Here is a 26,372-nt window from a genome sequence, read left to right as displayed (position 1 = left end):
ATATAATATTGTTCCATAGTCGTCAAATTCAGACGTCTTTTCCTGTTTTCCTTCGATTTTGATTACCTATCTACTTTGAGAGAACTATAGTAGGCACAAGAAGTATAAGAAAGTAGGTAGGTACTCACCGAGTTACTAGTTAAAATACTAGATCGTGGCTGAACCTGACCTACCCTAGTTCTGATGACAATACCTACTATAATATCTATGCTTCTGTCAAACTGATCTGATGATAGTTAGAAGATACGAAATGGACTTCATGATGGAACATCGTATCGTAGCTGTTTTGCCTTTTTAGAGAAGTCTAAGGGTGCGTCCACATCTGGCGAATGCGCCGCGAATGCGCAGCACGCGAGCCGATCGCGAGCTGTCCGCGAGCTGCGCGCGTGCATTTTTGTTCGTGCGCCGCTTCTGCTTGGCCCGCGCGCAGCTCGCGCGCGACCTAAGCGCCGCACGCGAGCGACGCGCAGGCGGCGCGCGACGTCTGCCATCTTCGATAGTACTGAACAATATACGGAACTGTAAGGGCGAGAACTGATTGCGCGCAGATCGCGCGCCGCTCGCGCGCTCTATACGAGCCTTGCGTGAGTTGCGCTAAAGAGGCGCACCGAACTATTGCAGTGACTGCACGCGCGCAGCTCGCGGACAGCTCGCGTGCTGCGCATTCGCCAGATGTGGACGCACCCTTATATTGATTTTTACTTCTATTTATAAAAGCTAGTTTTTCTAGTGTAAAAAACTATTAATATATTAATCTAATACACGTTGTAGGGCAAAGTCCATGGTCAAAATAAGTATTAGGCTACTGTGTTGTATTTTCAATATGATAACATTACCATGAACAGTCCTCATGACTTTTAAATATCTTTTAAACATCACCATTTTGCAAATTGATACCTTAGGCCTTGGGTATTTTTATAAGTACGTCACAATTATGAATCATTGATTGGTCAAGCTTTGTTCACAATTCCGGGATTAAAAAAAAACAGTATTCGAAAATAATTGTTGTTTATTCCACAAGAAACAATAGGTTATCGTGTTACAGTTTGCTTATACAACAGATAATGCCTTAAGCAGCCGGACCGCGCTGTAAATGTGTTGCCAATTACAACAATAAAGTAGCATGGCAGAGTATGTATGGTTCACCAGTCTGGTCACTTAGAGCATCTCTTACTGTGCACCATTTACGCACTCTTAATAATATAAAATCATACGTGCAGCAACCGCAAGTTTTGCGTTGACGTTTAAATACATCATCTACATCACAACAGAATTGGAAGAGATATGTAAAATTAAAATATTTTGCTGTAAAATAAACTTGACATCATGACCGCGAATATTGAGATTATCTATTCGTGTTTAGTTGAATTTGCACTTTGAGAAGTCCATTTCTGGGTGCTGTTCCATAAACCTGTAAACAGAGGAAATTATTCAATGTTTGCCAGATCAGATAATTAGACAGGTCTACTCAAACTCGTATGACACTTTCTTCAAAAGGTTGCCATGTATTATCCATGTAAGTTTGGACTTTTATGACACCTGCAGTTTGTTTCGATGTTTCTTCTCAAGGTAATCAGATAGAAAATACAGACTTCATCTCGCCTTCAAAGAAATTTTACAGGTAAAAGTGTTAATCTCAACCTATTTCCCAAATAAATAAAAATATCTAGAGCAATGTACTCATGTACTGCATTCTGTTAATGTTATTAGGTACATTTAAAACTTACTTTTTAAGCACATCTTGTTTCTTTTGTTCATCGCTAGTGGGGAGACCCATTTCCTTTTGTCTTTGATCGTACATCATTTTTTCAACTAGGCCGCGAGTTTCTCCGTCTAAGTCCGACAGTTTCGATGGTTCTGAAACACAAAACATAAGATATTATAGGAACAATATGGCCTTGAAATAAACGTTTTTTGTTAATTTACTGCATTAATGTTGAGCTTGCTACCAATCTGATGTAAATTAAATCTTTTCAACAATAACATAACCTACAGTTTCGTATATAAAGATAGCCACCAAATTGGCAAATTGAATGCTGTTTCCGGAAATAATGTAAAAAAAAACAACGTGTAATAAAAACCGACTCCATTATTTTTGGCTACTTGCTATTGAACAGTTAAACTGGCGTATAAAGCACCTCGAAGTACCGAGCAAGTTGTGCGTGAGCAATTAATTACCATAAATACACGCTTTAACTTCACCAAAATCCTTACCTGGGTTGATCTTCCTCGTGGATATTTCCGGGTCGGTACTCACTAGCCTGCCCCACCAATTCATTTTATTGACCTGTAAGCAGATACAATATATTATTAACAACATTATTCGGTAAAAAAACTCATCATTACCTTAAATTGGTTTCTAAAAAACACCGTTTTACCTTACGCTTTATAATGACAACTTCATTAAAATGTTTAAATAATTGTACAAAGCAATTTTAGAAGTGTTACAAGGTTTGTTTATGCCATTTTAGAAGAAGAAAAAACTAACGCATTAATAGTGTTTGGATCACTAACTAAGTGCTTACCAAAGAGAGCAAGGGGCACTAGTTATTCTTACTGCGAACAGCAGGAAAGTACTTAAGGTGGTACACCATTTCTTTTGTATAATAACAGAGTTAACATCCTATTACAAAAAAATACTTCTGACGATGTAGTAATTTTTGTGAAGGAATAATTATTTTCACGTAACTTTCGATTTGTTTGATAGCTGTTGTATAATATAATATTTGGTAGAAGTGTTTGAGCATGAATGATATTGGCGGTTTTGCCAGACATCAAAGCCGGCGCCAGCCTAATTGTTTAGTTTCTAATATTGAAAATTAAAAATTGTGGCCTTACTTCATCCTGCTGTACTAAAGGCAATACCACACTAAACTATATACTTACGCCTTACATTTATATACAAGATCAGCTTTAGTATATTTAAGTGCATAGCACCATAACAAAACTTGTATGTTATAATTTTGTGCAATTAAAATGTACATTTTACACTATGCTTTGGATTGGAGTAAAATCAAAAGTCTAATTATAAGTTTGTGTATGTGTAAGATTTAAAAATTCAGTAACAATTTGTAATTAATATAATAAATACTACGCTAAATAGCCAATGTATGTTTTTTCAGGACCTTATCTCTTCCTAAACATCTGAAGTATTTACCTACTCATTAACTTGTTAAATCATATAAACTTGCTCATGTTTGTGTAAAAATGCCTTTACTTTTTCTAGTCCTTGGCAACAGCCAACATTTTCTAATGTAGGTTCATAATTAGCAAATTCTGAACGGTAAAATAAACATAATCTTTGCTTCAAATTCTAAGAACTAGACTATGGAATTAGAACTCATATTCATCAGGCTTTTTATCGTCCCATTGCTGAGCACAGACCTCCATACACTCAGATAAGGGTTGAGAGTTAAGCCTCGTTTTTCATGGTAAACTTTTGTTTATATACAAAGTTGCTTTAACATGTTGCCGAGTTGCTGGCAATACTGCTTGTTGCTGAGTAAACCATGAAGACCATGCTTTAATCATCACGCTTGCTCAATGCAGGTTGGTGAACTCATATTATTCACTAGCTACTCATCTCATAAAGTAGAATCACGTACCTTCTCTAAGTTGATAAGCAAATTGCGGCCATCTTGCAACACCCACGTGGACTCCTCAATCTTGACTTCGGCATCCAGTTCGCCGTCGATGATAAGCGGCTGGCCTTTGATGCCGACTTTGAGATGCTTCTTGTTGATAATCACTGTTAAGTCACGTGGCCTCAGAACTTGGCGTAGCGGTACTCGGAGCTGCAAATAAATGAAAAATACTTATAATGAACTATTAATACTCAAATTAATCATAGGAAAATAATACTGTACAGAAGTCGGAAACGATTTGTAACGTCTAATTACAAAAGAAATATTATCCAGTTCGGAAAAAAATATTCAAAACTTTTTTCTGCGTTATGAAACTGAAACCTGTACACATTTGTTCGGATATCAAGTTTAGAATCTAGCTCAATTTTTTATACTGCGTAGCTTATGATTTTATTAATTCCTAAGACCGTTCTTAAGCGCGGATAAATTCATATGAACACAGGCTCTAGGGTTATTCTCGGTGAAAGACACTGCAGTAAAATAATCAGTGAACAAGTTACTTATCGCAACAATAAACCAACAGAAAGCAGCAGGATATTGAAGTTAATACATAATGTAAACCACATACCAACCACCTCAGAATAATTGTCGTATAATTGGGTATTTGCGTAAACGGATATAAACAATATTATTAATACTGTACAATTTCATTCACACTACGTAAAAAGTAAAGGTAAGAGGTCAAATTGGCACCTTAACATTTCAACACTTGAAAATGAAAGACACGACAATTTGCGTTGCGTCATAATTACGAATATTATAAATGTATTATACATATGTGACGTTGAACTGAATATGCAGTACTTTAATGATATTCATAATGTTTATATCAAGAAAATCATTAAATTTGGAGCATTTACCGCAATTAATACACTTTCACTGGTTCGTGAATGTATTTCACCTTGCATAAAAACGTAACATTATTTCCTGTTTGCTACAGATACAATTAAAACTCTGCTGTGAACATGGAAAGCACTTGTTTCACGTCGGAACTTCAATCAGTGCATCACATTTGAATTAATTGCATTTCAAATTATTAAGTAGTCATTATTAGTATCTGAAGTGAATACATGCATCTTATTTTCATGTAATGCATTAGGTATAAATATTTAAAGATAAATATCACGTGATATCATTTCTTCGTTCACCTATTTATATAAGTTCTAGAACTCGAACGAATATTGAACCGGTCAAATAACTACTATTATTCATTCCAGTAGGTTATTTTGGTGTTGTTTGTTTCAAAAACTACAGCATTAGTACCTATTCCTGTCTTTGCCTCGGGTTTAAATAGAGCTTTATATCATCCATCCTCCGAGCCTTTTTCCCAACTATGTTGGGGTCGGCTTCCAGTCTAACCGGATTCAGCTGAGTACCAGTGCTTTACAAGAAGCAACTGCCTATCTGACCTCCTCAACCTGAACCCGCGCCCTCATACTCGAGAGGTTGCTTCTTTGCCCACTAGGCCACCACGACTTTTATAAATAGAGCTTTATATAATAAAAGTAAAATCCCCATACTATAAATATAATATAGGCACGAGTCACGTAGTAAACCGTTTATGTTCAATTATGAAGCCAAGCTGTTAGAGCGAACAGGACAACTCGGTGAGCAACAAGGTGGTGGCCGCGAACTGACATCATAATGACATGCATAGAATACGGAATGAATAAGTCTAAAAACAACAATAATTATGTTTCACAAGAGGACCGGCAAGACAACGCGCTCTTCGACCGAAGGCGTGATGACCTCGCATTCCTGGCAAGGACGATGTGCATGAACATACCCGCGTCTGCGAACCGGACCGGACCGTATACCTGCCTACGTTGTTTTGTGAATCATTAACGTGACCCCATCATTACTATTGGTATTAAGAAGCCGAAATGATGAGTAGCTGCTGCAAAACAAGTTTTAATGAGGATGGCAATTTTACATTTTCCTACTTCAACGTCTCGGACAAGTTTGTCTGTAAAGGCTAAACGTAAATAAATTCGTTGTAAGGTTTTCTGGTCTTGTTTTGCCTACAACTTGTTCTTATAATCCTTCAATTATAATTTGGACATTGCCCTAAGTGCAACCATACTTGGAAGTTTTTATTTTATTGAAAACAACGTAGGAATGGATAAGCCTTGGCCTTGATAGTTTTGAATAATGGAATCTGCGTTGACACATAATAATATGTAATTAGTGATACGGTCTATTAATATCTAAAATAAACAACATAACGTTAAGCTGACCATGATCATTATTCAGATATGCTAAGATGATGAATAAAATGATTAAGCTCTGGTTTATACCACCCAGTTCAATGTTACAAGTTATCTAGTTTATGAGGCGTCAAAATTCCATATAATTTTGAAGAAAAAAAAACAGCCTCAGAATAAATATACTATGCCTCGAACAATCTCGTAGTTCTGTCAACTGAATTTAATAAAATTACTTCGTTCTAAATCAATCCTGTAATAAATATTATCTATGTGTCTATTTTGAGCGTCTATTTACTCTGACAGCAGCAAATCAAACAAAACTTGTTTTATGTGCTACCGTTCGGAATGTTTAATACTTTTGTTGCTAAAGTAAACTTAAATAATATTTACCATCAAAATATTAACATAGGATAACAGACAACTAATTGGACAATGTTTGTAAATCAATATCCTTTATCCTTTGATGTGTCACGAAAGAGGTGCTATCAGACTTCGTAGCGGCCGATAATTGGGCAATGATACAGCTAACTTAATGATATAATTGCATTCCAATTAAGCGCGGAGTCGTGCGTGCGACTGAGAAATTAAGCAAGCCTTCAATCCTTTGTTGCTTTAACTTCTTATAAGAACCTTGTGGTAACTGCGCTGAATAGCGTGGTGTTATAATACCTTCACACGATTACGCGCCGATTACCGCCCCGTTCTAATGGAAGCCGAAGTCGTCGGACTCACTTCCAAACACATGATAGTAGTATTCAAGCAAAACCGTAATTAGGCGCCTCGTTGTCGTCGCACGAAATTCTCAGTTCATTAGACATCAACGCAGCGTTATATTACTACTTGATATTTAAATGGTCATCACAGACATAATATTAATAAACAACCAGTGTCTTTATTTTGGCCCGGCGTCTCAATCTATATATTATACATATTTCAAATATTTATGATCTTACGTAATAGTTGAAGCAAAACAAATCTTAAATTGCCGGTTATTATGTGTAGGCGTGTAAGCGTAGATATCATATCACATGACCAAAGGCTTACAACTTAACTCAAAAATAGGATAAAAAATGGTGTAGCAACATCTATTTTATTTTTAAATGTAGAACAAGAAATTTAATAATTATATGGTGAAAAAAATACTATAGATAATTATTTAATCGAATAGCGGAATCAAATTGCTTTCCATCTCCACTCCAGTTTAAGTTAACGATTAAACAGCTTAGGCATTGACTCTAACCATCCCTAACTTTAGAGGAAAGCAAAGCACTACATGGTCAAAACTTATTATATACTTCAGCAGTCAATCAAACCCCTCCAGCATTAATAGCATTACATTTATGATACACAAGACATGAGTAACACTAATGACTTGGAATATTAATTGCTAGTTTCGTACAATGATAACGATCATACCACACAATTTGACAATGAAACGCTCGAAGGCACTGAATTCTGTGGTAACACATTGTACGACGTGTTATACCATTGAACTCTTGATTCCCCGAGCAAATATATTGCAAATACGTCATGGTCATGGGAGGTCATTACATAGAAGCGTAAACTTCACACCTACGGCAATTACAAAATCACTACTACACACACATTTCTGTACGCGTGTGTACTACCAACATTGAACAAATATAATCACTGGCACGTCTGTGTGTGTATAAGTAATGTATGTTTGCTTTTTTCAGATTTAGAACTTTGCTAAAAAATCCGCCTGTGGGTAAGTGACTCAGCTCATCATGGATCTGACTGGAGTAGACCCATTAGAAGCCATGTAATTTAAAACGTCCAGTAAGTGTTATTAGTTTGTTAAGTGTTGATGAACCAAACTGATGAAAACTCAAGGTGGTCCAAACATTATAATGTCGAAAATTATTATTTAAGAAGGATGATCTGATCAACAATGTTTCTAGGAATATGCTCGGCCAGATAAACCGATGGACGGCGTTTTTTAACAAAAAAAAAGTTTAATAAATTCAAGCAGTAAGAGAATTATAATCTCTATGCTCCAGGCGTTCCTAACAATAAGATTTATTTGAAAATTGTGTAATCGTTGTTTTAGTACACAGGCTGATAATTAATTGCCTACTTTCCCCATGTTATTAATAAATAACAATGTTGTTAGCTACAATAAACGTTAATAATAAAAACATTGAAGCTCTTTGCAGATGACAAGTAGTGTGTCAGTTAGTTATTCTAAACAATTAAATGATCCTTGTTTGTTTATTTTTTTTTTAATGAAAATAGACGATATTTTTTTCAATTGTTTCAGTCAAGTAAACACTCATATTTTGAATTGCCACAATGTTCCTGTTGATTCAAATACGAACTACTTCTCAAGAGCTATAATGAGACCAAGTCCTGGTCAAAGTGATAAAAATGGATCTATTGAAGTCAGTAGGATTCTCCAAATCATTTATTATACACCTACTGACTAACGAGGGGAACTTTGTTTCGACAGTGATGTTACACTGTTTTGTCATCTGTAGCAAATACGCACCATGCATAGTTTACCACATAAGTTATGCTAATATAATGTGCAGTCCTAATAAGGCGTTTTATCTTCTTTATGATGTAGAATCTAGTTTATATCGTTAATTTATTTGTCGATATCGAGAAAACTGTGCGTAAATGCACTGGTTTCCTGCAACGTCATCAGTGCCGTCATTTCCAATCATTAACATCACTAGCATTATTTTTAATCGAATCGGTTCTTTCTTTTGAAAACTTAATAAATATCCGCATAATTATTCTGATCATAATTATCGACTTCGTGGACTATCTTTTTGACTTTTTCTCATTCATTAATTTGTTTGATGATTGAATATAAAAGGTAATTAAAAGTAACGTAAGGAGTTACACGAGCCTTCGAAGGTATATGGAATACATTACGTCAGTAAGTACCAAGTAGCAGCATAGAACTACACGGAACCAATACAGAAACCTCACACAATATAATAGGTACAGATTGATACCATAATTGACTTCTTCCAAAGTTAATCGAAGGTCATTTTATTTAAATATTACAGAAATGAAATTGGGAGCTCTATCACTATTAGAGGCGGTGTAATCAGTGTTTTACAATAAAAAACTTGTAAGAATTACAAGTTGTTTGGCGCAATGTCCGGTTGATGTCGTGATCGTGATTGGTTTTTTCGATACCAAAATGGGTTTGAGAAGCGGAGTCATCCGATTCCTGTAATGAAATTCCTCGAGCGGAGAGTTCGTCCTCGATGGCGAGCGATTACGCAACTCCTGGCATCGGCGAAGGAATACGTCATACGCACTTGACTTGCCACAAAACGATGCACACAACGTGACATAGCCACCGTATTGCTTCTTTACTAATTTTCCTGTGGGCTAAAGGCTATCGGCAGTCGGTCTACATGGTCAAACGAAATTTGTCCTGATCCTGACCGCTAGTGTTTTGTTTTCTTGTTTATTTTAATCCGCTTATTCTTATTTTGTAAGTGTTTGATTGAACGTGGATAAGAATTGAACCCCAAAAATGGGCTTGGGAATAACTTTAATGGTAAGGATAGTTCTTATTTTTTTAATTTAAAACAATTTCAGACACCATTTATTACATCATTGCATAATGAAGTGTTACTTATAGCAGTTGCCAGGATATATCTACTTTTATGGGTAGGTAGAGTAGGTACTGTATTATACTGTATTATTTGTATGTTCATACAATTAAATACAGCATTCATTTGCTTGTGTACCTAAATCTTAATTTGTTACTTTATAAGGACTTAGAACATCAAGAACTGGCCATCGTGAATCCCAAAATAAATATTCATTTGAAAAATATTATTTATCGTTTTGACTTTCCTGTGGCCTCATTATCACAAACAAATATTTGATACATCATGAAATAACTGGCATGATACATATTCGTTCACAAATGTCCCGGGGCACCAAATATACATTTGAACATAACTAAATGTTCAAAAATATGTATTAGATTTATATTTATTTGCAAACATATAATAATATTAGGAAACTAGAAAGCTTGCTACACAGTACTCAGATTTCCAAATAATTGCAATAAATATAATATTTTTCAAAATCTTATGAGAAAAATCTGTACAGAAAACGGCAGCGTGCAACCTCATATATAAACCTTGGTGATAGTTGCAACACTCTCAGTACGACTCTAGTCGCTTTGCCGCTTGGAGCAGGCGCGTTACACGACGCCGGCCACACGGAGAGGGCGAGAGAGGTTCAACTCGAAACAACTACAACCTAACGCAATTTTGACAGACATGTGGACCGAGTGAATGCAGTGTTCAGTGACGTAACATTAGTGAACAGCTCTTAAGAGAACAACAATAATACAGTGGAGGTGGCACTAGTAAACAATGGATACCAAAAGCTCGGTAAGTGAGGCATGCAATTTTTTAAAACAATGACTTTTCAAGCCGGACTCTATTTACCATATACAACTGGATGATTTCTTGTGAATGATAGTAAGTAATAATATAACTAAGGAAGTACTTTAAGTTATCCCAAATTCATGGATACTGTATCTGATACAGTGACGCTGTCTGCAATCAGCTGATTCGTGCTTTGGAACTCCTGAACACACATTTTTCTTTAACAAATGGAATTTCTGGCATAGTAATTGGTATGGCTGTTTTGATAAGAACTGGTTCTCTAAAAAGGATATAGGATCCACTCAAAATATCTAATTCGCGGAAAAAATTCCATTGAAAAACATATTATTCGGGCAACTGAGATCCGCATACCGATTAACGAATAAATTAGAGCACGATGAACTGTATGTGAAATTGCAAGCATTTTAATAGATCACCGAACTTTTTCACTTGAAATATGTAAAAGTAGAACTTAGAAGACAGGTTGTAATGTTCATTTCACAGAAACATTACCTATGCTTATCATATCATCAATTGCGGTTGCAAGCACGAGAAATAACTTTCAATGAGTAACATTCTTGGAAAATGGATTATTGTGGTCGTCAGTTTCAGAATTGTTGTGTTTAGACACAAATAGAGTGACACTATAAATATACCTTGTCATTTAATGACTCGTCTGGACAAACATTTTTACGTCATCGAAATTCAAGATTTGATACTCAACGATTCAACTGTAAATATATTATTGACATTCCAACACATGGGTGTAAAAACCAAGTAGTAAAACCCAGATGAGCACAAATAAGAGTATTCTACGAAACAGGACATTGCTTATCAGTTGAAATAAAAACGTGATTATATGAGATTTTCCTGATAAATGTGGGAGTAGAAACACTTATCGAAGCTGTTATGTATGAACACAAGGCCACCAGGAACCAATTGAACTGCTCATCAAGTTAATAAAAAAAGTGGATTGTCATAAACTTTGGTACAAATATTTGGAATCTCATTAGATAATGCAAATTTTAGTTTTGACAGCATTTTTTTATACACACTTGTAATGTAGTTGATTGATAATGTACAGACGCCTTCACGTCAGCTGTAAGTCCCTCGTGAAAAAGCTTATCGGCAGCTTTCCAGCTCTGCGATATAACAATATTTTATTACCGAAAGTTGCTACTTAAATTATATCTAAATTCAAATGCATTTACATAATTCAATAGGGTTAGATTTACAAGCAGTTTTTGTGTATTAAATGCCAACATTTTGAAAGGAGCATCTTCGAACATTAAGGTTGTGCAATCACGAACTACGTCGTTATTTTCAATAGTTATATTATTATGAAATCATTTTCCTTGATTTAACCTCTAAATTATTTATAAACAAGAGGTCCCTTGCCGCCATTATTTTATTTCGTTAGGATGAGTACTGAGAAATGATAATTTAACTCAATATGCTTCGAAAGGTCGTCTTCGTCGTCGAAAAAAACATCTTTTGTATCGATAAATTGTAAACTTAGCATCAAATATATTATTCAATAGAGGTTTATCCAAAATCGTGTGCTTGTGAGGAAGGAAACTCCTTTGATACAGGTTTACCTACTATTTAAATTCAGGTAAACTCAAATCTTAATACCTAGACTGATATTGCGCTGACACATAGCTATTGCCATTTAAAGATAAGGATTTCCTCAATGTTTTTATTTATTTACAAATGTTATAAAAACTCGTTAATTTTAAATCTTTAATACTTACAAATCTAGTTTGATACCAAATCTTGTTTAGTTTTTGTTCAATTAGTTCATACTTCATACCATGAGTACTAAAACCAGTATTAAAATAACCTACAAGTAGGCAGTTACAAATAAGTAATCAAAAATGTTATTACAGGCATTAGCGTAAAATTCTCTATATGATAAAGTTTTTTCAAGGGCTTTCTAACAAAAATTGTAAAGTAAACAAAGTACCTGCATGAAGATCTTTTTTTTTTTTTATCGACGTAAATTCATCAAATGACCCCTCCCGCTGTGGGTTAGCAGCGGTGAGGGAGTGTCAGACTCTTACTGACTAAAATCGTCGTGTTCCGTCATAGGCCTTTTATGTACCAGGGCCGCGGTATCTCTTTCGAACAACCCGCAGCACCTGCATGAAGATCTTCCTCTCAATTTTCCTAAATCTTAAGAAGTAATCAGCAATAGCATTGAATGGGCAAAGTCATTAAAAAATTTATACATTACAAAGGAACATTGATCTACTTCGACAGTCATTACAGAACGGATAACCTCTAAATCAAGTTGAATTAGATTTTTTATAAATCTATGTACGTAATGATTAGACACAATTATTGCAATCACTAATTAGATAAATTCTAAAATATCGAGCACAAGTACGGTTGTCCAAGTACCCGGTCGTTTGTCTGACTATAAAATAAATTAGGGTACATTTCAGTCTAGTAATCCTATGATTATATCTATCAAGTTTTTAGAATGTCACTGACCGTTTGTAATTACGTTTGCAATCAACTATTTGATGGTCACCGTCAGCGCAATTAAACAAAACGTTTTAAACAGAAAACGTATGCTATTTTCTTTCAACGATCAATCTTGCTCCGTGTGTGGAAAGAATGTAAACCTTATAGGATTCTCATTAACATCAATTGACTTGCATGTCGTGTTACATCAATGTTGGTACTCATTACCTAAATCAGTGAATCCACTTGGAAATACATAGAACCGACGTATGTTAATGACGTATTAACGATATCAAAGCTCGTTCATCTTTTGCATTGGTACATTATAAGTAAATGTAATAGCATTTCCTCCTTGGCCATCAAAACTGGTTTGGCAAATATCATAAAATAATAATGATATATTATGTAAATTACTATGATATAATAACTTATGTGAATCAATTCAATTGCATTGACAACAATACATTCTTATGTAGTATATCCTATTATGAAACTGAAGGTTAAAAACCCGGAAGAATAGTCTTCTTGCGTCCCTTCCGTGTGTTAGAATAACTAACAACTGAAATGTCGCCAAAACTAACGAAGGAGTAGTTTGCAAAGGAATACTGACGATCTCAACAGTATAACTTCCAGATAAGAAATAAAAGGAAAATTGGAAAGTTTTTGGAAAATTATTCATACAACATTAGAAACAACTTGTTTCGAAAACGAAACTTCCGAACTTATCACAATACCAATCATATATGACGGTAAAACTACTAACAAAGTAGACGTGAAATCAGTCCAGCACTTTTAATTTTGGGAATTAAAATATTCTAGAAGCCCAAATTACCTCAATTCCAAAAACTAATCGAGGACTATAAACTTTTTAACATGAACTTCTTTAAAATGTGAATCAACTGAGAGAGCCAGGGCTAGTTCTAAAAGTCCGAGGTAAATGCCGCAGGGACTGAACTAAAATTGCCCTCGACGCGCGGCCTTCACATTTCACAACACCCGGACTTAGCGTACATCCAGCCGGTCCGAACGGTTGCTGTGCATTCATTTATACAAAATCTCTGAACAAATTGAAGGATTTCGAGAAGTTCATTGTTTAGCATAACTTGAACAACTACGAAGCAGACGTTATTACCTACTGAGAGAGTTGGACTGAGAACGTTTCAATGTATCTGTGCTGCTGATAGTGCATGCAAAACGTGACAGGTGGGAGCTAGAACCGCCGCTTATTAAAGCTATGAGCTAACTACAATATTACCTGCAATCTAGGTAATTTTCTTTCCTGATACTTACTAACATATTTATACGTTTACATAATTTAATCGCTTTAATACCCACTTACGTCCAACGCTACTCACAGGCTACTACTACTTTTCCCGATTGGCCGCCTAGATCAAGGAGACAATTATATAAAAAATATTCATGTTTTTTGAATAAAAATAATATTTACATTATGAATGGCGGAAATTTCCGTTATGCTAATTTTATGAGACAGCAGTGTCACAGAGAATTAATGAAATCTTGGCTACACTGTGTTATAGTAGTTCATGGTCAAGTGTTTGCACAACAGCTAATGAATAATGACCCGATAACATTAAAATACATATTTCTTATATTTATTGCCTTCACGAACATCTTTTGTTATTCTGGGTATTATGTTCCGATTATTTTGCATCTTAATAGTCAGGATTCTTTGGTATCACATTATTTATTCTTAGATGCAATTTCACCTAATGCATTAAATCTACTTTTTAAAAGCGATATCTTGTAACTACGTTAAAAAGCCCATAAACACAAGTCGCTAAATAGGGGTGGTCGAATTGAATGACCAATTCTACTGACTCCTAAAAATGTCCTCTGCTACTTTATTGTGTAATTAATGTAGAAACCTCATCATGACCGTTTGTTAATATTTACCCGTACTCCACGCCCCACTGGAAGGTAAGATACGTCTGTTACGTCACACACAACGTATTGCTCACAACGTCATTGGGCCACATATCATGAGCTTAATGTGAGAGTAGGTCAGGTTAGCAACAAGTCACATTAGCCTTTATCCTCGGCGTGATTAAAGGATTCATTTCAATATGTGTATTTTTTACATCAAGATGTATATCAAAACAAATGTGAATCGTGCGAAAGTCAACGACATTTTATTCAAATAAGATCCTAGTCACAAACGGAATGGGTATGCTTAGGGTTTTCCAGTTACAAACGGATCTAACAACAAAGTCTTGTATGATGTAATTGATAACAGGTATTCATGGTGCCAAAATGTACGACTTCTTGATTAATTAAATACTTTGAGTTTACTTACAGCCTAATGACACGTGTTTAATAAGCTCTTTTTTAAGGAGTATGCCTATGCAGTATCAGTACATATGATATGTATTTTATTTATATTTTTATCTCAACGCAGTGGTACGTAAACCGTAATGACGACATCATACCGAACAAGTTTCGGATTACGAAATAATTGGTAAACAAAATTTTTCGCGCCGCTGCATGTTCTTCACACAGCAAATAATTAAGGTCGTTCGATTTACTAGTCTTGATTTCCGAAACGTGAAATATTTTGATGGTTCTATAAGGACACGCAAAACAATTAAAACGTATGAAACACGATTGATGGCAGCAAAATCTTTTCTAAAAAATATGCCTTACAATGCTCGTAAAGGAACGTCAACCGGTTGCACTCCTAAAATGTGGTTGTAACTTATAATAAGTAACGTTACAAGACCTCATTCTCTGTCTGAGTTTTGGTATTTTCCATGTTTTAAATATTGTTTTTGTATGTATATCGGTCATTAGCTGTCTCAAAAGAGGTAACAAGGTTACCATCTGTCTGTCATATTGCAAAAGGTACCTACCTAAGAATGTTTGGTTTGGGGCATGAATATTTCACATGGAAATACCGAGACCGGTCAAATTCACATGTACACTTTGTGGTGTTTACTTTGTAATATTGTTACCAAATTACGCTTCATAATTATTTACAAATACTGACCTTACGCTCAATTGACACAAGTGACTGTGGACGATGTTATATTTGTCATACAGTTAACGTGATAGACAGGAAGCTATTTATTGGCTACAATTTTTTAGAGCCCAATCTGTCAAGGTAAAAAGCTTTGGCATTAAACCTCATCCATATCAATAATCTTGACTGGCCCTTACCTAGGGTTAATTACTTTAGTCATTGGAATTGTCCAAATTGACCCGTAAGAACTGCAAAAATATGTTCAAATCACAGCTGGTTCCCGCCAATTTACTGTCTTCCGAAATACGGAGGAGCTTGTCACGACATTATATGGTCACCTATCCGAGAACCGACCACGCTAAGCGTTACTTAACCTAATGATCTATCGACCCGAGCTGCTGTTACCTAACCATGAGCTTCACTTTGTTGAAGAAAACCACCCTAACGTAAACTTAATGTTGTAAAATCTATCTTCTGACGTACAATATATAATGGATAAAGAATGACGAGTAATGATTGATTACAAGAGATGTATTATTATCACGCATTATAACAGCAACCGCCGACTCCAACATAGTTTGGGAAAAAGGCTCGGAAGATGATGAGATGATATAACAGCAAATTACAGACGTCAGCAAATGAAGTCATCGTAACGTAGGTACTTGAATGATAGGAGAATCCGGCTAAGATACCCATTTCATGGTCACTTTTTCTATTGTAGGATCCTACTCGCAGTACATACCTAGACAATATACCGCACTAATCTTTGAAGTAATAATAAACCGAAATAATGACGTGGTTCAAGTAATTATAGGGAGGAATACCATGTTCACCATGTAATTATAAATTTATAAACATAATTTATAATCGCCTTTAATTGATTCCGGAATATCTATTTTTAAAACTAAAGTTCGATCAACCTAGAACATTTTTTTTTTATTTATTTAATGGTGTCTATCCACGGCTCCAAAGCACAACAGGCCAGTAATTATTAGTATCACCGATTATTATTTTTCTTTATTCTGGTTTAATGGACTGAAAGAATGTAACTGTTTTTACGAAATATTTAATTAAATTAAATTCTTCTTTATTTACATTGACATAAATCCCGTTAGCTTCATAAATACAAGCAATTGAGTTCAAGGACGAGCATAAGCATCATGTCAATGTTTGTGACCAGCGTGAACAATGAGTTATTGCGGCGTCCTCATGCAATCGCGTATAAAATATGATAATTGGATGCTCAATATCACGTCTTGCTTTTGTCAGCCTATGTCATACCTGAACTTCAAATTATCTCTTTAATGTATATTATAACGTAGGTATATCTTTCGTATTTTTTTTTTTTGTAAAACTCTAGCATAATATGTAAATGTGCTGCTTGTTCACTTTTTTACCACCTACACCAACATAACTGCCAAAACACTGGAGGCATTTATATAGAAACTACACAGTTCGAAACTTGGCCGTTTCGCCGGTAGCGTTGATAGAAATCAATATTGCAACGCCCATAATTCAGTAACGATCAAGTGAGCCTGACCACAGCGAGACGTGAAATTAAAAGTATTGAAATCGTGGACCGTAACCCGTTATCCATTGTGACATTTGCAGTACCGAAAGTATTCTTAGAAGCGCCATGCATCAGGAGTGTACGCTTTCTCTTGTAAGGGGAACAGTCTAGTTAAGTCTTTAACCGATTATCATAGTAAGTGTAGCAACTATTGTTTGAGATTATGAAAGTTGTAGGAGGCGTCACTTCTGCTTTTAAGCGTAGCCCATCTTAAAGGAAAACGACATCGTGAGTTCGTGACTTCAAAACGTTAGAAGAGCAAGAAGTTGAGTTATTGAAAAACTTGTTAATAAAACCACTTATCTGGGGAGTTTTAATTACATACATGTAAAAAAGTGTTTTAAGATAAAGGCAAAAAAGAGTATGGTCACGAAACATATTTAGCTTTACCTAGATGGTATGAAGTTTGAAGTGTCGTGAGATCTAAAGCGTTAGGAGCTTAAGTTGGATCATGTGTAATGATTTCCGCGATTACAATGAACCGTTATGAGCACGCAGCGTGAGCACGCATTGACTGTTGATTCGTAAAGATTACATGTTGCATAACTAGAGCGGCTCGTCACCGATGCGCGCAACGCGCCGAACATGTTCTACGGCTATGCACCTGTTGTTATGGCCCTAACTAGTTCGTTACCGTTAATTATTTTCAATTATGTCAAACGCCGTCTATGAAGGACAGTCATCAGTGAAAACTTTTGTGGACGAAAATCAATAATACCGAACTACTGAAATGCTATTTTGCCAAGAACATGCTCTTGTCTGCGCTGAACTTTAGGATCTCTAAGCAATGACACATAATTTTTACTCAACTATAAACATCTTTTTAGAAGGCATTAGGTATATGCCTTAAAAATGAATCAGAGCTACAACCACCCTCGCATTATGAATAATGAAATAAATATAGCAGATGCCAGAGATAAAAATAACGAGAAGAACCCAAATAAGACGGAGGTGTACCTACAGACAGATTTACCTTCATGGTTTAATGACATTAATGTCTCAACTGAACATAACAATCACTTATAAGGACATGGCATCATGTCCGAAACAAAGCTTCCCATTATTAAGCTTGACGTCTTCATTAACCTCAGAACAAATGAATGGTCAAGATATTAAAGCCACACATACAGCAAAAAAGTATGTTATTATTAGTTGGACATAATTGAGATCAAATATAATTTATGAATGCCTCATGACCATAACGGTCAGTAAACAAAACACAGGCAATACTTCAAGCTACACAGACCACTCCCTCTTTGCAGCATCAGTGCACGTTGCCATAACTACTATTTGTAAAACTAATTACAGAAAACTGTATGACAAATAATACTTATGTCTTAAGACTAAGTAAAGCACACTTCATGCCCGCTAGCACGTGCTTCCACACACGTGGACCAACAGACGTACGCATAATAACATTTTAATATAAACGCAAACGTTTATTCAATACCTTGTTCTCACGGGGTTCTTAACGTGTACCTACTCACCACGTGTAGATGGCAATTAAAAGTTGATTCATGTGGGCATATCCGTAAGCACCCGTAACTACGCACGTGCCCTCAGTGCAATATGGAGCGCTAATTTATACAAAATGCATTATATTCAAATGAACTGAGATAAAAAACGTGTAGGTACTGCGGGAAGTAAATTGCTTGAATCATCTACTACCTGTTACATTAAATGGCATTTGTTTTGTCTTCAAAAATAATTTGCTAAAAAACAGTTTTGCGTAGGCCTTCTATTGCAGCGAGTCCAAGCCACATTCTAATTAGACACTATTTCCTCATAATATGAGCACACACAATAGAACCTAAACAAATCGACCGAGTTCCCAGTTGCTACATCTTATCATAATCTACTTTATTTTGTAGTGCAGAATGAATTCTCACACAAACAGCGAAAGTGTATGCATTCTGTACGTTGTCAAGACATTGCTGAATATTGCAGTGTAACACCATCGACGTAGAACCCCGGAACCGGTTCTTTGCATTTGGCGAAACGTTTTGCAACATCGCCCACTGCCTCTATCGCAAATCTGAGGCGAAGCTCTTGTGTTCACTATTGTGGAATAATATAGCTCTACAAATTATCAACAATAAAACCTTAGACCAACTCCACGCAAATATTAATATCAAAATTATGTCTCAATCGAGATAAACAAAAGATTGTTAAAATATCACAATAATGACGCGGCCTTGCCATACAACAATAAAAAGTAAAACGAATTAATGATATGACTACCTAAAATGCTTATCCATCATGTTATCAGAGTAACAAAGAGGACCATGAAGCCGAAAGCAAAGCTAAGATTTATTGCATCAGAGGCCGACGAAACGAGACCGCAAATAAAGAGAACATGGACCTTGAATACCGTATCTGACAAAATCAATCGGACTCCGAACAAAACTTGACCTAAAATTGTAATTGATGGAACTGAATACGATCCCATCCATAGACAAATATAGGAAGAGCATTTTTAAATATCGCTTACATAAAGTCAACATTCTCGAATCATATTAACCAACAGCAATTTAAAAGGCTCTATTTGACTATGCCATCTTCATGGTTACATAATGACATATTGAGATGGAAAGGCGATCCTAAGATGAAACTAATCTCCAAAGACGCGACAAGGAAGAGTGCTGCAATGATTTCCGTACGCATTCAGTGACACCCAGACACAGTTGCACAACACAACGACATGTATACCTGAATACCTGTTACTTTTATGTCGAATGTCGACGTCTTTGTTTGATGATCAATAGCAGTCTCTTAAGACTACGAAACAAGGCATGAAGCAAATTTTGCAAGAGCTAGAATACGAATACCAGTAAACGTGACAATCGCCGCTTTAAAAAGACTGACTAGTACAGTACTGTAATTTAAACAATACTATAACCACTGCTTTAGGTCATTATGCAATTCATTAATGGGAAGTCTACGTTTCCTCTTTTATGTAGAGCCTAAGATTTATGTAATAAGTAAATTACTAGGAGAGCTTTATTTTTTCTGTATTTTATTTTGTTTATATCAAGATGCCTGCGTGCTTATCTAAAAATATCAGTTTTAACATTAGTTGTAAATTACGTTGATATTTAACCACAACGCAGAATTACACATTGGTTCGAGCGTAGTTGCAACTTCTGAATAGCAGCTATTGTATCAGCCAGGGTCATGCAATTGTTATACGAAGCATTAACGTCTTTTTATAATCTACCAGAGTTAACGTTTGTCTTTCTTAAGAATAAGAATTTTATTGATGGAGGTATGTATGTGCAGGTTGTGCAAATATTAGATACTAAAGTATTTACCCGGCCTATTAAACTTTCAATGTCAATATTATCTGATCTGCTGCTAATAAAATATGTATTGAAGGTACAGGCCACGATAGGAGGAAAGAGAATGTCCAACATGTCGTCCTTTTACTGTAATATGAATATGTATACAAGGATCTGGTACAGAAAATAGATATTAAAATTCATTCTAATGACTAAAACAAGATCTGTTACACTACGCCAATGCTCTAGACAAATGCAATATGTAAACTAAGACAATCTATAAATTAGAATAAAATTGTAAATAATGCTTTTTATGGCACACTTGTGACCGCTCGACCCACTTTTTGCTTTAGCATTTGGACGGTCGAATCTCAAAAGATAATTTCTAGATTATCATGTAAGTAGGTAATGAAAGTAAAACGACGCGGAACTTCCTTTCATTAATCAATATTCACAATGGGTTTTAGTCAATCTAGTTATATTTAGGTATGCTGCATGATAATGAAGATATAAGAATTGCGGAGCTTATGTTTTAATTGGAATGTTTCAGATCTCATCACAAGAGTGGCACATACCACGGCCATCGTTGTCAGGCAGCAGCGCAGCCGGGAGCCTGAGCGATGCGCGGTCTCGTGGCGGCTCCGCCTCCAGCCAAGGCTCATCAAGCAACCACAGTACCCACGTAAGGCGACCTTGTACATCATGCGTCACAACGATTACACACAAAGTTTCCGCTTCAATTATAAAGACAAGAATCACGTTGTGTGTCGATAAAGCAAAATCAATATTTTATGCACCTACATTTTTTTCAACTCGTCATAGATGTCACAAAAAAGATTTTTTTTTATTAATCCGTCATTATGGTAACCCCCTTTTTTCCAAGAATTAATTCATGTTGTTTTTGTATCAAAATTGAATACAGATTTAGATAATTGGTGGGGTCAAGAAACTGGTTGATATTGCCGTGTCCGGTACAGGATCCACTAAACTTGTATGTTCTTATACAGCATTCCAAAGATTGCTTAATTTGAGCTGACAACTGTTGTTGCAAGACTGACACGAAATATCGTTAATAAATCTAAATAACAAGTATTGTTGAATATTAGACGCTTGTAATGTTAAATATGCAAATAAAAAAATATTAAATGTCACATACCTTACCTACTCTGATTTGTTTTTAGGATAGTGGCATTTTTTTTACCAGTGCGCTAAAAAGCTTAACACATTTTGATGGTTTCACTAATTTAAAACATATTATTTCCTGGCAAATTTTTAATGAATGCAAAGTCCAAAGGATGATTCATATTGAGCTTAAAATCCAAGGTGTTATCGAATCATAAAGAGTGTCATAAATATTGAACTTTGTTTAACGGCCAACAAGCATTGTAACAAATCAATTCAAAATATATTTTAAAAGAGCTTAAGATTATGTGTGGTCTAAATTCTTTTGATTTACACAATTTCTGAGTGTGACTTACCTAGGTACTTGAGTTCGGAGACTTTTGAGTCATACTGGCGACATAATCGTTTTGAAAGCTGAAATTGCGTTTTTTTTATTTCGCCACAGATTTTATGAACCAAAAGCATATTATTACGATACCGATATTTGCGTAAAATGTTTTAGAAAATTCTTATTGTACAAAATTGCCGAAATAAAGTGTTCGTTTGTTTTGTACAGTTTAGAATAAAACGTTATTGAAGCATTAGGAAGGCCATACCTACTGCTACTTAACTTTATGTTAGAATCGAGATATAAGTACCTAGTATGAATGCGATTCTCTCAACATCAGTATTATCTATGAAACGAAGTTCCCTTTCACTTAAATCATTTTAAGAGTAGGTATGCAGACACTAAATCTCATCGCTATGAGAAGTTCAAAGTTCCTAGTTAAAAATCGTGACATAACTAGCCCGTAGTAACAACATCCCACGCAGTACTCTATACCACTTAATGCCGACGAGTTCAAATCGATTACACAGTCAAGTTACTACGCACGCGCTTACAGCATAACATTGTATTTTATAGGTCCCAAAATGGGTCTAAAATGTTGAAATTCATTAACATCGTTATTTTATTTCCAGAGTGTATCATCGGGCTCATTGCTGCTGAGTGCGGCGCATCTAGCGCGCATGCACGACAGAAATTCGGAGCAAGATGAGCGCGGGAGCTATCAGACCAAATTTGGGAGCTTTGGACGCAAATCTGGACATTCTGAGGCCGTAGTCGCCATTCCTGAGGAATCCCATGATGGTTTGGATTCAATGTGGAATGGTGTTAAAAGGAATTCGGGGCCTGGGCAAGACACGCAATCAATTGCAAGTTCCACACACTTTACCGTAGTAAACGGGTATACGAAGCAACGCACAGGCAAAGAACCTAAGTCCTGTTGTTGTAATCATTCACATCAGATAACAGTTCTGGTTATATCGATGACTATACTGTTTTCTGCGTGTATACTGGCAGCAATATGCTTCGTTGAAAGTGAGTACTAAACCATTATTAATGTCCCTTTTCATTTCCTAAGAGATACATGTAAGTCAATCTGCAGGTCAGATTTCTGAAGTATACACAGCATCGTGCTTGAATTACTTAGATATTAATCAATTTTTTTTTTTTGTTACAGTGCGAATGCGTAAGGAGACCGGGATGTATAAATATTCATAAGTCATGAAGTCTAGAAAACCAGAAGATATGTTATGGGTACAAGTAATAATTGATCACAACTAACTAGCTATTTTTAATGTTACTTATAAATTAGCTAGTAACTAATTTAGCAAATACTGTTATTTAAAATTATTAGGAAATCTTTGTTTACATTTAAACCAATAGTTAGACAATAAATAAAATAGTGCAATATCTTACTTACCCAGTACATAAACCTTAGGATAATAATTAATAGTAGTAAACCTCTATTTATTTTTGATAAGTCTTATAAGCTATTAAGCTGTGATGCTCATGTTATTTTTAAATAATCTGAAGGCTAAATTGGTTTCCTTAAAATTGTATAGAATATTAATTAATTTCATTGTGTATTCAAATTATTTAATAATTTTTAAGTAAAATCTCTACCATAATAGATTAAATTATAATGTGATTAATTTATGACTTAAGTATTACTTAGAAACTTTAGTACATGTTTGGATGTTTAAAAGTTGCAATTTTTCGTAAGTATATGAAAATCTGCATCTTTATTGCCTTTACATCATAAGTTAAAAGAAATATTCTGTAATCAGGCAGTGGCATAATATATCATGGCAAATGATTTGGTTTTATAAAAGTAACTTAATACAATTGTTATCGACAAACTGTGATAATAAACGAAAACTCGACATCTACATGTAAATTATTTTTCCTAACTCCACAGTGTATATCCTAACCTGCGGCCCTTACACAAATAAGCAAAAGCATAAATCTGTTGAATTGGTAATCAAAGCCAATTTCATACTTTTAAAATAAAACTCATACCAAGTTAAGGCATTGAATTTCGGGTTTCTAGACTCAGACCAAGGATTTCTCTGCTCAGGAATACTACTGGGCGGAAATGAGATGTTTAATTATTACAATTCTATTTGTTCCAAAACTTCTCCGCTTTGATGGAATCAGAGGATTCAGAGGGTCACAAGGCGATTGTGAGACTGAATCAAATTGGACCACTAGTTCCATTTTTGAACATGCTAAATAAATCATAATGAAGGGACATGATAACTCAATAATAGAGGAGAAAAAGTTTCCATTCTTTGTTTTCACTGTCAACTATAAGACACTTACCTCAACTTCTTCCAAAGTCTGGGTCCATCTGTAGTTTTCAAGGTCACAGCCATTGCCAGAATTAGGCTTGAGCTTGCCTTTTTCTTTTTCATCCTCCTCCTCTGGCTCTGCTGGTTCTGACTCCGAAGGGGTTCCATCTCCACTGCCAATTTCTGTTTCTAAATATATAATAGTCAATTTCACATAGAAAAACATGCATTACAACACGTAAATGAAATTCAAAATATTTACTTCTTATTCTTATTGAGGTATCTAAAATTTGACTTTACATAACATACCTCACTAAAATCATTAATTAAAATATTAAAGTAAAACATGCCAATGCTATTTCTATTATTTCACAGAATCACCTGATTGTGAACCCCAATTGATGGTGGTCATTTCGAGTGAATTGGACCTCGAAGTAACAAAATTGACAAACAAATCCAATATTAACTGTTAAATAATAAATGCACACCTTGCTCTAACCTAGTGTCCGTAAAATGTAGCAATTCTTCAACACACATTTACTAAAATAACACCAGTGCCTTAACAATAAATAAGAGCAACACACTCAAGTGATACTCAATAAGGAAACTACAGTCAAAACCATTTATAGCAGCATGGTTTAGCACAACATACAGGTTAAATTTGACCAAATTCAAAGGTCCTGGCTGAATGCAATATGTTATACCTGTCACTGGTTATTACAACTATCGATTTATGGCTAAATATGAGTAGTCCCTTAGACATCGTTATAACAGATTGTGACGTATGTACATACTGTTTTTCTTTTCTTTGTCAATATCCTCTTGTATTTTAGCAGCCTCCTGGTCTGTTATTTCAGTTACAGATGCAGGTTCAAAGTCCTGAGCCATTCTTTCTTGTTCTTTCTTTTGCTGAATGTCCTTCAACCTTCTGTCTGCTTCTTCTTTCTCTCTTTTTATTTTATCTGCCTCTTCCTTTGCCTTCTTGGCATGAGCATAAAATGTATCTTTTACAACCTGCACCACACATTAAAGAATAGTTAAAATAAACAATTTAATAGAGTAAATTTTAAAAGATCCTTTTATTTACTTACTTGCTCCCATTCTCCTCCTTTCCCACCAGTAAAGAAATCTGTTTTCCTTGCAAGAAAACTGACTATTGTGCTCAGCAACTGAAAAATGGAATGATTTGGCATAAGAACATAACGTTTTTCATATTATAAATAGGATGGTAACTCTCATATCACATATTCACTCTTAAACAACTGAAAAATTTGATGAAATTTTAATCCACTGAAAAAGCAATAAACTATCAAACAGTTTTGGAGAATTATTTGTTAGAAAGTAAGAGGAATAAAAAGGCACCAAAAAAGTAATTATCATTAGCTAATTGCCTCTACCTTTAGTGTGATAATGATACAATGTATTGAGTAGAAACCTCCAATTTGTGTTCAATCAATATTGAATTGAGTTGATAATAGGTACAACCAAAAAGTTATCAAACAATATAGTTGTGTAGATCTATTAACTGCATTTGTCCAACACAGATATCTAAAATTGAAAATAGAATCCATCTCTTCGAAACCTAGTAGCATTTTGTCTGTATTATTCAATAGTCCTGCGGTAACCTAGCAAACCAGACTGTTGAGTCACATGTGATCAATAATCGCGGAGAACTTTGTAGAACAATCTAGAACTTGGCCATACATTTAACCTAAGCTAGCCTGTGGGAGTGTAAGTACTATTGTCGCAATAAAAACGGAACAAAGAAAGCAAAATAAGGTTTTTTCCCGAAAAACTATCATACTCACATCCTTTACGCCACCTTCGTGCTGTTGAGCCATTGCTAGCAGCATCGAATCAAATCTTTCAGGATCGTTAGCCATTGTAAAGTAATATTAGGTACCAAGTTCTGAACAACGATCTAAAATGGACAAAAGATCCTTGCAATAACAATGATATTATTGTCTTTTTGTCTTCACTCACACGAGTCACGGCGTCGCGAGACAAACAAAAATTTTTGATGTTTCTTTTTGACAATTTGCATTGACATGACAAAAGAACTAACTGACAGCAATGAAAATGACATCCACAGTTCTGACAT

At 35.2% G+C, this 26,372-nt stretch overlaps 2 protein-coding genes across 3 annotated transcripts; one reads left to right on the top strand and one right to left on the bottom strand.

The window, feature by feature from the left end:
- Positions 1-991: 991 nt before the first annotated feature.
- On the bottom strand, positions 992-26,313 carry LOC110384072 (nuclear migration protein nudC). 2 transcript variants are annotated; one of them, XM_021345160.3, is made up of 8 exons: positions 26,080-26,313; positions 25,363-25,440; positions 25,066-25,285; positions 24,303-24,454; positions 3,606-3,794; positions 2,215-2,287; positions 1,728-1,857; positions 992-1,411 (listed from the first exon to the last, which is right to left on the bottom strand). In XM_021345160.3, exons 1-8 carry the CDS (start codon positions 26,152-26,154, stop codon positions 1,360-1,362), a joined length of 969 nt encoding a protein of 322 aa, XP_021200835.1. In that variant the 5' UTR covers positions 26,155-26,313; the 3' UTR covers positions 992-1,359. The 2 variants fall into 2 exon arrangements, with proteins under 2 accessions (XP_021200835.1, XP_021200834.1); XM_021345159.3 differs by having other exon boundaries at positions 24,303-24,460; positions 26,080-26,311.
- On the top strand, positions 9,980-23,869 carry LOC110384073 (uncharacterized). The gene is made up of 4 exons (XM_021345161.3): positions 9,980-10,242; positions 21,084-21,215; positions 22,616-23,015; positions 23,158-23,869. The coding sequence occupies exons 1-4, from the start codon at positions 10,225-10,227 to the stop codon at positions 23,196-23,198; spliced, it is 591 nt and encodes a 196-aa protein (XP_021200836.3). The 5' UTR covers positions 9,980-10,224; the 3' UTR covers positions 23,199-23,869.
- Positions 26,314-26,372: the final 59 nt, after the last annotated feature.

The sequence above is a fragment of the Helicoverpa armigera genome, chromosome 4, assembly GCF_030705265.1.
Source record: "Helicoverpa armigera isolate CAAS_96S chromosome 4, ASM3070526v1, whole genome shotgun sequence".
Taxonomy (NCBI): Eukaryota; Metazoa; Arthropoda; class Insecta; order Lepidoptera; family Noctuidae; genus Helicoverpa; species Helicoverpa armigera.
Note: the sequence above shows the minus strand (reverse complement) of the source record. Positions and strands in the feature narration are given on the sequence as shown.

Coding starts and splice junctions, on each gene's coding strand:
- LOC110384072 (XM_021345159.3), bottom strand. CDS start 26,154: ATGGCTAACGATCCTGAAAGATTTGATTCGATGCTGCTAGCAATGGCT. Junction 24,461..25,065: donor TGACAAAGAAAAGAAAAACA/GTATGTACATAC, acceptor TTATATATTTAG/AAACAGAAATTGGCAGTGGA. Junction 3,795..24,302: donor AGACTTTGGAAGAAGTTGAG/GTAAGTGTCTTA, acceptor ATTTATTTGCAG/CTCCGAGTACCGCTACGCCA.
- LOC110384073 (XM_021345161.3), top strand. Junction 21,216..22,615: donor CAAGCAACCACAGTACCCAC/GTAAGGCGACCT, acceptor TTTTATTTCCAG/AGTGTATCATCGGGCTCATT. Junction 23,016..23,157: donor AGCAATATGCTTCGTTGAAA/GTGAGTACTAAA, acceptor TTTTTGTTACAG/TGCGAATGCGTAAGGAGACC.